Here is a 16,435-nt window from a genome sequence, read left to right on the forward strand (position 1 = left end):
AACCACGCCCACACATGTTTTATCTCTATCCGCCTTCACATACAGCGACACAGCTACCTGAGTTTGGATTGTGTAATTCGTACGCGCCACGCCGCCACCAGAAGAGGAACAGAAAGGAATCGAAGCCAAGAGACCCCAAGACCGTAGAAAAGCCAAAGGCCATCGATCGATCCCGCTCTCCAATAATGCCGCTTCTCTCTGCGCAACCCCGTCTCCTCCCGCTGCCCCTCCCCGACGCCCACCACCACCACCGCGCCGTCCTCCCGCCGTCGGCCGCAGCGTCCTTATTGCCATCGCCGTCTTGCTCCGGGATTCGATCACGGAGGCGGCCGGCGAGAATGCGACTGCGAGTCGTCTCTCCCGAGACCTCCAGCACCGTTGCCACCGACGCTGCGCAGACCGCCGGCGCGCCGCCAGGTTACACGCTCTTTCCTGTTATGAACTACTGGCTCTTTGCTAATAGAAGTGTGGATTGTGGGACGCACAAGCTGGGAGCATGTTCGTCGAATGTTCTGTCCGCATGCTTTTTTTCTTCGAATTATTCGTAGATGATGCTAGTCCACACGCAAGAACACATTGCACCTAAAGAAAAGCAGAGTAAGACTGTCTCCAACAGAGACGACCCAAAGTTCACCGTTTGGGTCACGGCACAGTAAATGAGTGAGCTACCCAGATTCTTCCGTTTCCAACAGCGAACGCAAAATATCTTCGCTCCTCTCTCTCCCACGCGGCCGTGCAGGACATGGCGACGGCGACGACGTGGGGCGACGGCGCGCTCTGGCGCTGGCGCGGCGCCCGGATCCGGCCCCCCCTCCCTCTCCTTCTTCTTCCCCGACCCTCCCTCTCCCGGACCCGCGCCCCCGGCGGAGCTCGCGTCCCCGGCGGATCCTGCGCCCCCCGGCGGATCCCGCGCCCGCGCCCCCGGCGGATCTCGCGCCCGCTTCCCCGGCGGAGCTCGCGTCCCCGGCGGATCCCGCGCCCCCGGCGGAGCTCGCGTCCCCGGCGGATCCGCGCCCCCGACGGATCTCGCGTCCCCGGCGGATCCCGCGCCCGCGCCCCCGGCGGAGCTCGCGTCCCCGGCGGATCCCGCGCCCACGCCCCCGGCGGAGCTCGCGTCCCCGGCGGACCCGCGCCCCCGACGGATCTCGCGCCCGCGCCCCCGGCGGATCTCGCGTCCCCGGCGGATCCCGCGCCCCCGGCGGATCTCGTGTCCGGCGGAGCTCGCGTCCGTCGGCGGGGGAGCAAGCACGGACGCCAGACGAGCGCGGAGGAGCGGGGCCGGCGGCGCGCCCGGTGCGGGAGCGGGCCACCTCGGACGCGAGCGAGCGCCGACGATTTGCGTAGCGAGGAGAGAGGATATGCTTTTTTGCGTATCGTATGCTTCGGTAGGCAAAATGGGTCACTGGTTTGGGTCAGCGAGGTAGTTTTCGGATAGGCAAAGTACTGTTGGGGACGTATTTTAGGTATGCGTCTCGGTGTTGGAGAGAGTCTAAGCATCACTCCCATAACCCATAACGGCACACCCTCCAATGCAAAAGATAGATTCTGCCGGATATACATACACATTATATACTCCTACGTAACGAACTTGATGCATGGATGAAGAACCCACGCGCGGGCGCGCAGATAACAGCAAGTGGGCAGAGTTCGCGGCGCGGGTGTCCGGCGAGTGGGACGGCTTCGGCGCGGACTTCACGGCGTCCGGCGACCCCGTGGAGCTGCCGGAGAACGTGGTCCCGGAGGCGTACCGGGAGTGGGGCGTGCAGGTGGTGGACTGGCAGACGCAGTGCCCCACGCTGGCGGACCCGGCCGCGCCGTGCGCGCTGCACTACCGCCTGGTCCGCCTGCTCCCCACGGTGGGGTGCGAGGCCGACGCCGCCACCGTGCACACCTCCCACCAGCGCCACGCCGCCTCCGCCGCCGCCTTCGCCTACGCCACCGCGGGGTCCTACGTCGCCGCGTGGCTCAGGGGCCCCGCGCCCGTGCTCGAGGTGGAGCACTGCGTCGTGCGCCCGGACGCGCCCGCCGAGGAGGCCGGCAGGGTCCGAGTGGTGCAGACCGTGGCGCTGGGCAGGGAGGCGCGGCTCCTAGGGGTCAAGGTCTTCGCCGAGCAGTGGTACGGCCCGTTCCGCGACGGCGGGCAGCTCGGCGGCTGCGCCGTCGGGGAGACCGCGTTCGCGGCGGGGGAGAAGCTCGACGTCGCCGAGGTGATCGGGCAGTGGGAGACCACGGATGCCGCCGCCACGAGGTTCTCCGGCGAGCTGGACCCCGAGACGGTGAGCAGAGTAGAGCTCTCGCCGATGATTGATCAGCGCGTTGGTGAGCTAGAATTTCACTGACGAGTGGATCATGAGTGGTGCGCAGGGAAAGTTCGCGGAGCTGTCGCCTGACGAGCCGAGGAAGCTGCTGAGGGACGCGGAGGGCGTCGTGACGCTGCCGAAGCAGCTGTGGAGCGCCTTCAGAGAGCTCGGCGACGGCGAGTTCCTGTGCGAGGTCGGCTGGGCTCTGGGCGGCGGCACCGCCGTCACGTCACGGTGTGTTCTGTGCACGGACGGAGACGTCAAGGCAAGGATTCCAGCGATCGATCGATCGACACACAGAGTGGTTCAGTTCAGCTCCAGAGTGAGTTCAGAGACTAACCCTGCACAGCTTGCTCTCGTCTCGCAGGAGATCGCTGCCGCCCACGAGCGCCGGGTGTCGGAGACCACTTGACTTCGGGGCCAATTGACTTCACCCAGGTTCTGCCAGATTCTATGTAGAGTACGTAGATAAATAGAAAGGGCCACTTGGCCATAACCCATACACTGTCATCATACAACAAGAACAAAACGCGCTGCTTGACGAGCCAAATGAAATTGGTATCTTCGAAGGCACACTGCCTGCTTGGCTGTCTAATCTCAACACTCTTCGTCTTAACAATCATTTAGACGATTACACCAGTTTATTTGGCCGTTTATTCTGTTTAAATGGACATTTTGTCTGTCTTAACAATCGTTTAAATGCTTACACCATTTCTATTTATTTGGCTGTTTATTATCCCGTTTAAATGGAGGTTTAGTTCAAACAGTGATTAAACAGTAAATTGTTTAGCGTTTAGCAAAACATTGACTCTGAATTTCCAGAACCGCACAGTAAATTGTTCAGGCTTCAGACTAAAACGTGCCTTTGGAGCAGCGGGGGCGCCTGCGCAGCCTAGCAGCGTCCGCTGTTTACCACCTCACCCACGGTTTCGTTCAAAATTTGGCTTACGCCGGTGTTTATGCTGAAATGTTGTGAGAGAAAAATACTATTTCATAGCTGAAAACATTGTTCTATGGCTGAAAAGTAGTTCTAAAAAGCAACCATAGAACAGTGTTTTTATCTCACAACATTTCAGCATAAGCACCAGCATAAGCCAAATTTCAGCATCAGCGAACGGGGTTTCATCCGCTGGTAGGCCGAAGTATCTCGTGCATCCGGCTCTGCCGACTGCCCTTCGCTATTCTGGCTGCTTAGCAACTGGTTACCCGCAGCGTGCCTAGCAACTGCCAAGCGAACAGGGCAAGAAGTTGGCAGAACATGCGCCTGCAGGCGTAGCGCGTAAGCACAAAATGATCACTTATACGGCATTGACCGGTAAAACAGAATGATAAATCTGTCGCAGAGTTGCGTTAGCACATTTCGAAGCAGCATAACATCAGAAAACAGAATTTCCTTAATCTTCATGCAACCTGTAACAAAACGAACAAACTGAATGCACTTCTTTTAGTATTTTGATTAAATCGCTTGACAGGATCACCAGCTACATAAACCAATATATACCACTACTATATATCTACTAGTGTCTCTCATGACAAACTATATTCTTGCCAGCCCACACTTATTTGAGATAAATACTACTAAATGAACTGATTGATTTGCTCCCTTCTCGTACATATCACTACAACCCGAATTCGGGTCATGGAGAAACGATGAATAAGAGAAGAGAACAAAATCTGTACATGGAGTGCATCAGTGACAGTGTACTTGAGGTGCATCTCTCAAGGTTACATTCAAAGTGGTTTCCATTGGTTGCCACCCAAGTCCAACTTTGTTGCCTTGCATCATGGCTACGAATTCGGCGTAGTCAATCTGACCGTCCTGAAAAGCAGATACAAGGAACATCAGTACATGCATTAGTTAAACAGTACAATAAAACTCAGCAGAGGTATTGTTGGTATTTGGTAGTCCTAACACTGTAGCGTGGTTTTCACCATATATTATCCAGCCATCCAGGTCTTATAATTCTGTAATATACTGCCTATTTCTCAGGTCAATTGCTAAAAAATAGCCAACCATAGGAAACTTATCGGGTAGTAGAATTCAAGATCAAAAGGTGAATGCTGTCACTGGATTGGCAATGACTGCTGTCACCAAGTATATTTACTTTTTTTTTCTATCCTTTATGGTGGCTGAAATCGACAGCTGTGAGTTAGGTGTGACGTTTGATGCCCAACCACCAAAGGTGTTTATATATTCTATAAGTAAAATATTATTCAGGATAAGGAACCATTGCAATGTTTTCCTACAACGCGACCCCACATGACTCAAAGGTCTAGAATGAGGTCGACATGTTTAGGTACCCCCAAGTGATGGACATTAGTGCTAAAAATCTTTTGGCATTAGACAACCAGCTTACATTGTTTTGGTCAACTTCTAAAATTATCTCTTCAAGGAATGTGTCCTCCATGTTATGTTCTCCACAAGCTCGTTGAAGCTTGTCAACTGTGATATAACCACTTCCATCTTTGTCGAAGTAAGTAAAAGCTGCCATCAAGTGCTCCTCACGTTCTATTTTGTTAAGAGGCACAGTTGCAGCGATAAATTCTTCATAATTGATGGTCACATTATTGTCTTTATCAGCCTGTGAAAGATTCAAGAATTTTAGCTGAAGCACTTAATGGAGCAGATATTATCTAAAAACAGATGCATGGCATACAAGAATAGAGGAGAGTTGCTATTATGTAATAAATGCATTGTTTAGATACTTTTCCTTAGGTGCTGAAAAATGCATTGTGACGGGCTAACAGCAGGTCCTGTAACACAAATGCATGATTTGGTTACTGAAATTTAAATGAAAGGCAGCTAATTACACTTACCGCTTCCATTATATCACTAATTTCTCTATCCTCCAATTCAGTACCATAACTTCTTAAACCTTGTCTAAGTTCACCAAAAGTAATTACACCTCTATTTTGAACATCCACTGCCTTGAACATTTGTCTTAACCCAGCAATCTCTTCCTCAGAAAGCCGTTCAGCTATCACCTGGAGGTACATAAAGAGTCAGAAAAACTAACATCTAGTGTTGACATAACTGAAAATTGCAGAATGCATTATCAAAGGCAAAACAAAATTGATTATAATGCATATTCCAGTATTTTGAACTGAATCCCAAACCCTAGAATAATTAGTGCATTGTATCCCCACGTAGAGTGAAAAGAATCAGGGTGGTCAGCCTGGAAATGCTGTAGTTCATATGGAGGCAACTAACTGCATCCATGACCACTTATTAGCATGTATGAGTTATTGTGTTAATTGGAATATGTATGTAGCTTTGAATCTAATATTGTAAGGTACAGTCCAAATGAGATTAAGGCAATTGTCTAACAGAAGATGCCAAATACATATGCAGCCAAAAGTTTAAAACATTTCCAGATCCAAAAGGGACAAATGATAAGGCACAACAACAAAAAAACTCTTACAAAGTTCAATCAAACATGCACGATCATGATTGGAATATAAAGATGAAAGTAGTGAAGTAAATATAATACTCACTCTCAGAGCCAACTTCTTTAACTTGTTCATTGCAGAGAATTGTTTGAGCCGAGAGAGAACACTAGGATCAAGAGCCTGATCAGTGGCCACTCCATTTTCACAGATCCAAGGATGGCCTGGCAAGCATATATTTCAGTTTCACCAGTAAAGAAGTACGAATTTGGTGATTCCTAAAACAATGCGAGGAGCATAACCTATGCTGCAACAGAGATAACAGCTAGACAGCAGCAACTGAATTGACTGAAGATGCAGGCAAGATTTAAGATATACTTACGTAGTACTTCATGGGCTTTCAGACGCTCTGAAGGACAAGGGCAGAGCATCTTTCTTATGAGATTCTTTGCACTTTCAGATATCTTAGGCCATGGGTCTGAGTCAAAATCAATGTGCCCCTTCAGGACAGCGTCAAATATACCTTGCTGTGTCTCTGGTAAAACAAATCATGTTGATTAGCAATTCACAAATATAGTTGTCCTGAATGGCTGAATATAACACCTGAGAATAGAAGTAACCTGCCCAAAAAGGTGGCACCCCACTAAGCAAAACATAGAGTATCACTCCAGCTGACCACACATCCGCTTCTGGTCCGTACCGTTTGTGTAGTACCTCAGGAGCAACATAGTATGGGCTTCCAACCAGCTCAGTGAAAACCTGACCTGCAGTTTTGAATATAAAAAATAAATCAAGGTTTAATCCATAAACCCATCAGAACTCACACAGAGAACGCAAAACTGATCGATATGAACTGAGTCTGATAAACAACAATAAGCCTTGATGAACAGGGAAATAGGTGCATAGCACGCCGTAACTTATTAGTCTATCATATTCCGTATAACAAGCAGAAACACTACCAGAGTAAATAATTGTATGAATTTCGGATCAGTGAGACTGTACAATGCATAGGTCATGGCTTAGTGTTGTAGAGTAGTTTGTTGCTCATAGAGTCAGGTTCAAGGATGCTTGCAGACGATAACATTAGGCATCACTACTATCTCGCTACAATATCTTGTAAGCAAGGTAGACATGTAAACACTATGGCATTACACTGTAGCTTTAAAATAGCAATAAATAAAGAATGCCTTGCTACACATCAAATTTGATGTCCTACCTGGTTTGAAGAACACGGATAGACCAAAATCAATTGCTTTTATTGACAGATCATCTTCTTTATCCAAAAGGAGGAAGTTCTCTGGTTTTAGATCACGGTGCATAACCCCAAGTGAGTGGCACATGGCCACAATGCTAATAATGATTCTTATAAGCTCTGCAGCCCTCTGTTCGCTGTAATGCCCCTTCTCCTGAATTCGGTCAAAGAGCTCCCCACCGGCGCAGAGCTCCATCACAATATGCACCGCCTGCCCGTCCTCATATACATCCTTGATGGCAACAACATTCTTGTGACCTGACAAATGGTGCATTATCTGGATCTCACGGCGCACATCCTCAACATCCTCCTTGGTGATGAGCTTGCGCTTTGGGATGGTCTTGCATGCATACTCACACCCTGTACTGATCTCGGTGCAGAGGTATGTTGTGCCAAACTGGCCTTGACCAAGCCTCCGACCAATGATATAATGTTCCCTTAGGTCCTCCGTCTTCCTTTCAAGGACAGTGATAGATGTTGGATCCAATCCCCTCTTCAAAATACCAGCAGCAGTGGGCTTAAATGAGTTCACCTCAGGCCATGGCTTGTCAGACTTCTTCAAGTCAGAGTAGCGATCGTCCTCGAGGCATCCATCAACGAACCTAGACGCAGGGCGGTTGTAGTAGTCACTCCCAAGGGTCCCGTTTGGGCATTGGTTCCCCATTCCCAGAACACCTTATCCAAATTAAATCCGGTGTTCCCAGTCTCACAGAAATGTGATTATCTTGGGATGCAGATGGAGATTAAATAGCCACGGCCCACAAATTTAAAAGAACTGGAAGAGCTCCTCTAGAAGAAAGCCCTTACTTGGCTTCTTGCTAGGGAGGAAATCGGCAGCCTGACATTTCACAACAAAGACTCAATCAGCAACCAAACTACTCGGTGCAACTGTGCAAGGCAAGACAACTAGCAAGGAAAATCTAGCTTTGCCAAAGGAGGAAGTGCAAACCTCTAGGATGGCAGGAAATTCCTTCCAAAGCCGGTGTCCTCCTTCGGCGTCGTGAGGGAGGAAATCTCCAGCCTGAGGGCTTCCACCACCAGACTTGACACCCAGACTTTGCTCAGCACTACACGAAATCTACCCAAAACCCCACGCAATAAACAAGCCTGCCAGACTACTCCTCAAGCTAATCGCTCTCCACCGCGCACGGTGAAACCTTCAGAGACTGGGAGAGTTGCTCCTGCTTCCAAAGGCAGCTAGCTCCCTTGAAAAGCTTCCTCCGGCAGGAAATCCCCAATCTGAGGGCTCCTAACGCTAGACCCGCGCCGGAGATCCAGGCTACGCGGCACGAACCCACCGAATCCGGCACCAAATCGGCGAAACCGAAGCCGAAACGCACGAGAAACACCCAGAAGGGCGCCCAGAAGCCAAATCTGAACCAAAAAAGACGAGATTTGTGCGGGAAGAAAAGGAACCGAGCCGAGAACCACACCCGCCGAACGACAGTCCTCGCAGCGGTCCCCCACGGGGCGGCTCGCTCGATCGGAGCAGAGCACGAACGGAACCGGGCCGGCGGACCGGACGCGAAATCGGAGCTTCCTGAGGGGCTAAAATGCAAAATCGATGGGAGGAAAAAAATGGAGACGGGGAGAAGAGAGGAGCGGGAAGGGGCGAGCCGGCTTTTATAGGCGGACGAGGAGGGGGTTAGGTGCGACGCAGCTGTGTGGGGACGTTTTTGCGGTGGGGACCCCGGAGTCCCGGAGTATTAGCACGCCGACAGAAACCGGCAGCGGTCTGAGGACTCGGCTGACGGCGAACTAGCTCCGACGACGGCGTGGAGTCAAAAACGATTTGCTCTGGTGCTGGCTGTTTTCGTGTTCAGCGACAGGTACGGTTAGTCTTGTAAAAAAAATTTATCTAGAACAAATCGAAGTTAAAGTGTCTCTCCTTGGAATTGATTTTGACAACCTTTAATCTAGAAAGTCAAACTTCAGCTTGAGCTTCTTCTTTTTTTGGAAAATAGAAAAATGTCGGCCTCTGTTACTGCACACAGACAAAACTTCAGCTCAGTGTATTTGTATTTGCCTGTGTATATATATAGGTATAACTTGTGCAACTTTCTGAGAATTTATATGATATATAAGTATGGGATATCTCGTGCAACTTTTTGAGAATCCTATTGTATTTGAAGTGCCTAAAGAATCCTGTTGCAAGGTTTACACTGAAGATTTTTTATTATTATCCGCAGTCACAAAAAAGCACTCTTCTTTTCTTAAGCAAGCAAGTTTGCTTTCAGGCATTGGAATTACATCGGTGGACCGCGAGCAGCGAGTAAGCTCTCCACTGCGTCGAGGGTCAAGTTGTATTTACGGCTTTAACCAGGGTGCAGAAATGAAGAGCGCAGACTCAGAGCTTTGCTTTGCTCGGTACTCGGGCCTTGTTTAGATGGCCTCAAAGTTTCAAGTTTTTTCATTTTTTTTTCATCATATCAATTTTTAGACGTATGTATAGAGTATTAAATGTAGGTAAAAAAATAATTAATTATACAGTTTAGTTGTAAATCACGAGACGAATTTTTTAAGCTTAGTTAATCTATGATTAAATAAAATTTATCAAATACAAACGAAACATGCTACAGTGTCTGGATTGAAAAAAAAAAATTACGATCGCCTCGGTTGCTCGCTCCTGCCGTCGCAGTACCAGCGTCGTCGTCCACGCCAGACGCCACCAAACAAAAAAGGAAACGAGCCCAACCTGAGACGCAGCACAGGCCACAGACAGTGGTGCCCCACCCGTGCGGGGCCCCCATGTGTCATCGTCGGTTAGCAGAGCTTGTGAGGGCGCACGCTGCAGCGTCTCGCTGAATGAAACAATGCGCACGGTCGGTGCCGTTCTGACTCGCGTGTTTTTTTGTTCAGAAAACGTGGAGTGTGTTGTTCGGATAAACCGCATGATCACATGATTTTTTTTATGAAATTACATGATCACATGATTGCGAAAAAGAAGAATGACCCCTGTCTCCGACAGCTTACTCATATGGCATACAAACTTAAAATGGGTATTGATAATACTCGGTATGTTCGCTTGCTCGTATATGATCATGGATTATAAGCTGGAATGATATTTTTCTCTCACACTAAATCAGCCAGCAGTAAATAATCTATGATCGTTTACGGCCTGCCGAACAGACTGGCTGTTTCAGTCTTCAACAGAGTACCTATATGCGAGATTCATTTTGGGTTGCAGCAGAGTCACAACTTAAATATGAGTATTCTCACTTCTGGAGATTCATTTGCAGAAAGGGTTCTCTTTTAGGTCTTATTATTGGTGAAGACCAAAAATAGGTATCGAACCTTTTAACTATAATACTATCCAAACGTAGAATGAGTCTTGTATTTTGGATAATGTTTGGGATTATTCGGCCGGCCGCCTGGCACCGTGACCCTAGTGCGTCGAACGGGGGACAAGGGGTGATGAGCTAGAGGCACATAGATTCACGCACACAAGGGCGGTCCTCCAGGCCCACATGATTTTTTTAGAAATTGTTATAACAAGAAGGAAAAATTGGTTCTATAGCATTGAAAGACGGTAAGAATCGGAAAATACCATCAAAAGAGTTCTGTTACGTAAAATACCATTGAAAGATGAAAACGTTACCTGAGAATAGCATTTCGTCACGTTGTCATGTTTAGAAGTAACGGCGTCCACTTCCCAGTGCGGCGAGTTCATGCCCTCGCCGGGGGCCAACCCGGCCGACCCGACGTCACTCAAGTGCACCGCGTGCGGGTGCCACCGCAATTTCCACCGCCGGACGGTGGAGGGTTCCCCGCCGCCGCCGCCGAGCGTGCTGCACGGCCAGCCGCACCGCGGCGGGGAGGAGACGCCCGAGGACCGCCACCACCACCCGGGGGTCGTCGACGCCGACGACTCCGATTCCGATTCGGAGGGCTCGGAGTACGACGAGGAGCGGTCGGTGTCCCCGCCCCCGCCGTCGCACCACCACGTGCCGACACCGGTGGCGCAGCAGCCCCCACCGTCGTACTTCGCGACGGCGCCGCACATGCTGCTCTCGCTTGGCTCCGGCGGCGCGCCCGGGGCTACGGTGGCAACCGCGGTGCAGAGGCTACAGGCCCCAGCCGCCCAGCAGCTGATGCCATCGAGCACGCCGCCCACCGGGGGCGCGATGCCGATGCCCAGGAAGCGGTTCCGCACCAAGTTCACCGCCGAGCAGAAGCAGCGGATGCAGGAGCTGTCGGAGCGGCTCGGGGTGGCGGCTGCAGAAGCGCGACGAGGCCATCGTCGACGAGTGGTGCCGCGACATCGGCGTCGGCAAGGGCGTCTTCAAGGTCTGGATGCACAACAACAAGCACAACTTCTTGGGCAGCCACAGCGCCCGCCGCAGCGCCTCCGCCTCCGCAGGCGCCGCGCCGCTACAAAACCCAAGCGGCGCTGCTGCACCGTCATCATTCAACCCGTCCAGGATCACCCCTCCCCCTCCCGTCCTCACCTCGTTCCCGACCAGTGCCACCGGCTTCAACATCAACGGCGCCGCCTCCTCGGCGCCCACCGTCACCGCTGACCACACGGACAACGCCGAAGGAGCTTCATCGCCGCAGTCCGCTTAACTAGAGAAGAGAGAAGAGAGGGAATGGAGAAGGGAAGTGGACGCCGTTACCTCCAAACGTAACAACGTGACGAAATGCTATTCTCAGGTAACGTTTTCATCTTTCAATAGTATTTTACGTAACAGAACTCTTTTGATGATATTTTCCGATTCTTACCATCTTTCAATGTTATAGAACCAATTTTCCCTAACAAGAAGCAGCGTGTGTCCGTCTACGGTCGGGCAGGTGTCATGGCTTTGTCGCTCTGAAAACCTGTCGGCTCCGTTTGTATGATGAAGTGCTCGTAGCTAACTAGCTATATGTAATAATGTGTTTACGTTCATCGGAGTGGGGTTGTGTGCTTTAACCATTTGTATCTGCATCACGTTCCGAAAGAGGGGAGGAAAAAAGAAATAACGCGTTCATCTCTAAGACGACGTCAATGCGTAGTATCCCAGTTCCATGATGCAGCGTTGAACGAGTGGCAGATTATTACTAGCACAGAATTACCACGTAAACTGATGGAATGGTGTGTCCCACCTGAATGTTGTAACGGATCTTTTGTTGTCTTTGCAATGCTAAGACAGAGGCGAATGCCCTATAACTCTATAAAAAAAAATTGCCACGTGTTCATCAGAGGTAGCTTCTTTTTTTTCCGAAAAGCCTCGTACAGAAGCTTCGGTGGGCATGTATTAATGGAGAGAGAAAAGAAACAACTTGCAATACCTCCACGCACTAAGAAAAACGACCACCCTCAAACGGAAACAACAATATAAACTACCCATCACAACAAAGGTCTATTCGACTGGTATTAAAACCGGCTAAAACTGTTTTGTTGTGAGAGAAAAATACTATAGATTCTAACAGATAAATTCAAGTGAACAGGAAAAAAAACATGGCCGACACTACAAAGCCACCAAAGCACCGACGTCCTTTAATTTGTGCGCTCACGACCAACTTGGGTCGTCTGCATCCATCACCGTTTGAACCATGGCACGCTGACGGGGAGTGACGGGTAACGGCAACGTAACTCGACTGTGACGCTGTTGCTACTATCCAAGCCGTAATAGGTTATACGCATATATACACAGAATACAGATGCAGTAGATGAGCAGACAGACACACTCCGGCGCAATATATAGTGCGGGATTAGCGAGTGAATTCGTTCAGCTAAACAACATATTCGTTTGTTGGTTTTAGTCATAACTTATTCATAATAAATTAGCATTAATTGGACTTATCAGTCCAGAAACCCACCGGCGCTGAAAATCGTAAGGGTAAGAACAGAGTAAATACTACTGTCGTATACTCGCTCAAAGTTAAAGCGGCCAGCAGGAGGAACTAATCGACCTGCAGAGGATGGCGTGCGTCGTCGCTATCCCCTCTTGCACGCTCGGCAGGCTCAGTTCTGAACTGTACGTCGATGGCAGCAGTGAAGTAGACAAGCATGCAGTAGAGTTATGGCGCGTGAATCATACAGGCCGGCCGGACCGCCGTCGCTTTCACGGCGCGATCGATCAGATCAGCAGTTGAGGCGTTGCCCATCGACCACGACGTCTCGAAAGCAAAAGGAAGGTGTAGCGGCAATCGAGAGGTCGCCCCCGAGATTTTTTATTTATTTTTAACATTTTATTAAAATTAATTTTAAATCTAACACTATTTTATTTTATTTTTTAAACTAATCCTTTCGCCGCGTCTATTTCCCTAGCGCAGCGAAACGTCTGTGCCGCGCTATGTATGGAGGCGCGGCGAGAGATGACGTGACGACAACCAGGGCGCTGACTGATGACGTGGCAGGGTCTACCGCGCCAACGATCTTGGCGCGACACATACAAGTCCTGATCGGTGGCGCGGCAGAGCCGGCTAAAACCCCGCGGCCCAGTCCTGCCGCGCCACGCCCTGCCCACAGCACGCACGGCCGCCTGCACGCACGCGGCCGCCGCGCCCACCCGCGCCTGCCTACCGCGCCTGCACGCCGCGCCACGCACACCGGCGCGACACGGTCGTCGGTCGCCCGCTGCACCCGTCGCGCCCTCACGCTGGCGCACCACCCCCTCTGGCCGCCCGCCGCGCCCTCCGACCACTCACGGCGGTTGTCCGCCTCGCCACGGACGTCCGCCGCGCCCGCCACTGCCCTCACTGCCGCGCCGCTGCCTTCACTGCAGTTCAACCCTCGCTGAGATAAATTTGGTGCATATTCTTCATAATCAAAACCCACGTACCTTCTTAGTTGGTTGAGTTTTTATGATTTAAATTGTTATATGCTTGTTTTGTTACATGAAAACATTAATTCAAATGATCATTTTACTCAAGCATATATTGAAAGTACTAGAACCTTTAAAATCATGCACAACATTGTCGATATCATACTGCTATCAGCATACACAAATCGTAAAACTTAGTGACCAAGGAGGTAAAATTATGACTGTCCAAGCTATCTTATATTTCTCACAGTAGTCTCAACAACATTCTAGTCTTGTGCTTAAAGCTGAGTCTATCATAGCATTGTGCGAAAAAGTAGACAGCTTGTATTTTTAGACATATTAGTATAGAGTATATGACTAAGTATGACACACATGATAGTTCTCAATCAATTCATCTTATATTGGGCTACTTATCCCTAGGTTAAAATTATAATGAGTTGCTCTAGCAGATTCAGACAAACTATTGTAATAATTTAATAAGAAACACTGGTGGACAACAAGTCCATACATAGAGGTTGCTTATTTTTTCAGTGAAGTTGTTTTAATATGTATGTTAATGTTACTTTGAATATATACATGTGCTTTCATATTGTGTTTGTATTGCATAACAAGTAGTTTAAATTTTGCAATGCTACATAATATTAATTTGAATATTGTTAATTTGAATACTCTAACCCTTTGTTTATCAATTTGTAATATGATGGTCCCTCCCACGCAGCACTAGTTGTACTCATTCTTGAGGTGGAGTACGACGACGATCCTCCGGGCTTCCGTATACAGCACCACTAGTGGGACCCTTGGCAGCAGGACGAGATCGACATGTCTCAGCTAGGTGGTACCCCGCTTGGTACTGAAGGAGTCTCACAGGTAGTAACAAATGTAGTTTCTTTAAATACATAGGCTCCATGTACTAACGATCATAAAGATTATAAGTAATCGTGCATATCATATACTTGCAGGGTACAAGCCGTAAGCACCGACAATACGACCACACCGACGTTGGCTACACTCCCAATGTGTTGCCTACAAATCCGAAGAGACAGAGGCGTCCGAGGGATCCTTACACTCTTGGGACTTAGTTGGTTATGTCGAACTTATATCGAACGAATATTGTCGTCCGAGACTTACAGACTCATGAACCAATGAAAATGTTATGTGACAACTTGTCAACTTACGCATAGACTCTATTTATTTGCTTCATATTCGTTTCAATACGTCACGCAAACTTGTAGTTGTTTACAGCACCGACAACAGCTCCCGTTCAATTACAATTGAGGCTGGTCGGCCTGCATCCAGGTCCTGTCGTGCCATGGGCCTTGGCGCATCAGTGCCGCGCTGTGGGCTATGGCGCGGCAGAACCTGGGCTTAGGGTTATGTGCTAAACGTGACTCATGAAAAAGAACGCTGGAGTAAAGTGATAACATTATTGTTATTTTACATTGATCTGGTGCTAATAACATAAATTACGCACTACTATTTTAAAATACATGGGAAACATATAAGATATATATGCCAGCCAACCGTATTCGAAATAATTTCACTCGATTGTGTTCGTTTTAAAAATTCTCAACGCATTCGCTATTATTAAAAAAAACTTGGATGCATCGGAGAGCGACAAACGGATGGGCCGGAGTGTGACAAACGGATGGGATTACTTAAGATCAACCATGGGTAATCCGAATACATGATATATACGTACAATACATCAGTAGTTCAAATGAAAAACAAGACAGCACAATGAAAGTTCTAGTACATAGCTACATTAATCATTAATAAAGCATGGAACTAACAGACGGCGTAATAAAAAATCCTCAGTCAGAAAACATACTGAGTAAGCAACTCGTCGTCCCATATTTACCTAGCTCTGCTGCACCACCAATCAGGGCGCGTCACTGCCGCGCACCTAGCTCTGCTGCACCACCGATCAGGGCGCATCACTGCCGTGCCAAGATCGGTGATGCGGCAAACCCTGCCACGTCACCGGTTAGCGCTCCGGTCGTCGCCGCGTCATCCTCTCGCCGCGCCACCATGCATGACGCGGCAAAGGCGTTTCATCGCGCCAGGGAAATAGCGTGTGGACAAAAGTGTTAGTTTGGGAGATAAAACAATGTTAAATTTAAAATTAGTTTACAAAAAGTGTTAAAAATAAAGATCATGTTCGCTTCGTTGAAAAAACAAACTGAAACATTGTTCCGGCTGATTTATTGTGAGAGAAAAACATCGTTCCGGCTGAAAAAACAAGATACGTTGTGTTCGGCTGGGGCTGGTGTAACAGAACCGACCAATTATACGAAATTAAGTAAGAAAATCATCCGCTAGAGCAGACGATTTAGCAAACTTAAGCCCGTTATAACCCGATAGTCCGTGAAATCATGAAAGATTTCAAACCAACTTCCATTTCAGCCAAGATCGTAATAAGTTTAGCGGTCACCATCATATATTACATAAAAGTTCATAATCTCAGATACATCAGAGTTTCAACATAGTTATTACAAAATAAGTTCGAATAAAAGTAGCAGAAGCCATTTGTTCAAACCACACACACACTCACGCGGAGTTCAAATATAGTGCCAGTGAATGATCATCTTCAACAAAAACATCAGACGAGACGTAAGGAATGATCATGCCCATGGTCCTAAGCATCACCCATCGCAGGATAAAGGCAGTTGATACAGTAGCCGTAATACATCTGCCCATCTACAACAAGTGGGAATAAAACCCTGAGTACGAGAAGGTACTCAGCTAGA

At 48.8% G+C, this 16,435-nt stretch overlaps 2 protein-coding genes and 1 pseudogene across 4 annotated transcripts; 2 read left to right on the forward strand and 1 right to left on the reverse strand.

Annotated features, from left to right (window-relative positions):
- The first annotated feature begins 14 nt into the window (after nucleotides 1–14).
- Nucleotides 15–5,994, forward strand: LOC136535743 (uncharacterized). 3 transcript variants are annotated; one of them, XM_066528120.1, is made up of 5 exons: nucleotides 15–417; nucleotides 1,606–2,276; nucleotides 2,365–2,565; nucleotides 2,668–2,738; nucleotides 5,831–5,994. In XM_066528120.1, exons 1-4 carry the CDS (start codon nucleotides 15–17, stop codon nucleotides 2,710–2,712), a joined length of 1,320 nt encoding a protein of 439 aa, XP_066384217.1. In that variant the 3' UTR covers nucleotides 2,713–2,738; nucleotides 5,831–5,994. The 3 variants fall into 3 exon arrangements, with proteins under 3 accessions (XP_066384217.1, XP_066384215.1, XP_066384218.1); XM_066528118.1 differs by lacking the exon at nucleotides 5,831–5,994 and having other exon boundaries at nucleotides 2,668–2,873; XM_066528121.1 differs by lacking the exon at nucleotides 5,831–5,994 and having other exon boundaries at nucleotides 1,627–2,276; nucleotides 2,668–2,873.
- LOC136535742 (calcium-dependent protein kinase 7) lies at nucleotides 3,727–8,543 on the reverse strand. Its single transcript, XM_066528117.1, has 8 exons — nucleotides 7,889–8,543; nucleotides 6,904–7,777; nucleotides 6,308–6,451; nucleotides 6,070–6,222; nucleotides 5,796–5,911; nucleotides 5,118–5,285; nucleotides 4,658–4,882; nucleotides 3,727–4,119 (listed from the first exon to the last, which is right to left on the reverse strand). The coding sequence occupies exons 2-8, from the start codon at nucleotides 7,601–7,603 to the stop codon at nucleotides 3,991–3,993; spliced, it is 1,635 nt and encodes a 544-aa protein (XP_066384214.1). The 5' UTR covers nucleotides 7,604–7,777; nucleotides 7,889–8,543; the 3' UTR covers nucleotides 3,727–3,990.
- A 1,391-nt stretch (nucleotides 8,544–9,934) lies between these two features.
- Nucleotides 9,935–11,505, forward strand: LOC136537470 (zinc-finger homeodomain protein 9-like; annotated as a pseudogene).
- Nucleotides 11,506–16,435: the final 4,930 nt, after the last annotated feature.

Source organism: Miscanthus floridulus, chromosome 2 (assembly GCF_019320115.1).
Source record: "Miscanthus floridulus cultivar M001 chromosome 2, ASM1932011v1, whole genome shotgun sequence".
In the NCBI taxonomy this organism is placed as follows: domain Eukaryota; kingdom Viridiplantae; phylum Streptophyta; class Magnoliopsida; order Poales; family Poaceae; genus Miscanthus; species Miscanthus floridulus.

Bases quoted from the DNA above. Each gene is read 5' to 3' on its own strand.
- LOC136535743 (XM_066528120.1), top strand. From the start codon at position 15: ATGTTTTATCTCTATCCGCCTTCACATACAGCGACACAGCTACCTGAG. The intron at 418-1,605 runs GTTACACGCTCT...GCATGGATGAAG, and splicing joins GACCGCCGGCGCGCCGCCAG to AACCCACGCGCGGGCGCGCA. The intron at 2,277-2,364 runs GTGAGCAGAGTA...AGTGGTGCGCAG, and splicing joins GCGAGCTGGACCCCGAGACG to GGAAAGTTCGCGGAGCTGTC.
- LOC136535742 (XM_066528117.1), bottom strand. From the start codon at position 7,603: ATGGGGAACCAATGCCCAAACGGGACCCTTGGGAGTGACTACTACAAC. The intron at 5,286-5,795 runs GTGAGTATTATA...ATGTACCTCCAG, and splicing joins TAAAGAAGTTGGCTCTGAGA to GTGATAGCTGAACGGCTTTC. The intron at 4,120-4,657 runs GTAAGCTGGTTG...TCTGCTTTTCAG, and splicing joins TAGAAGTTGACCAAAACAAT to GACGGTCAGATTGACTACGC.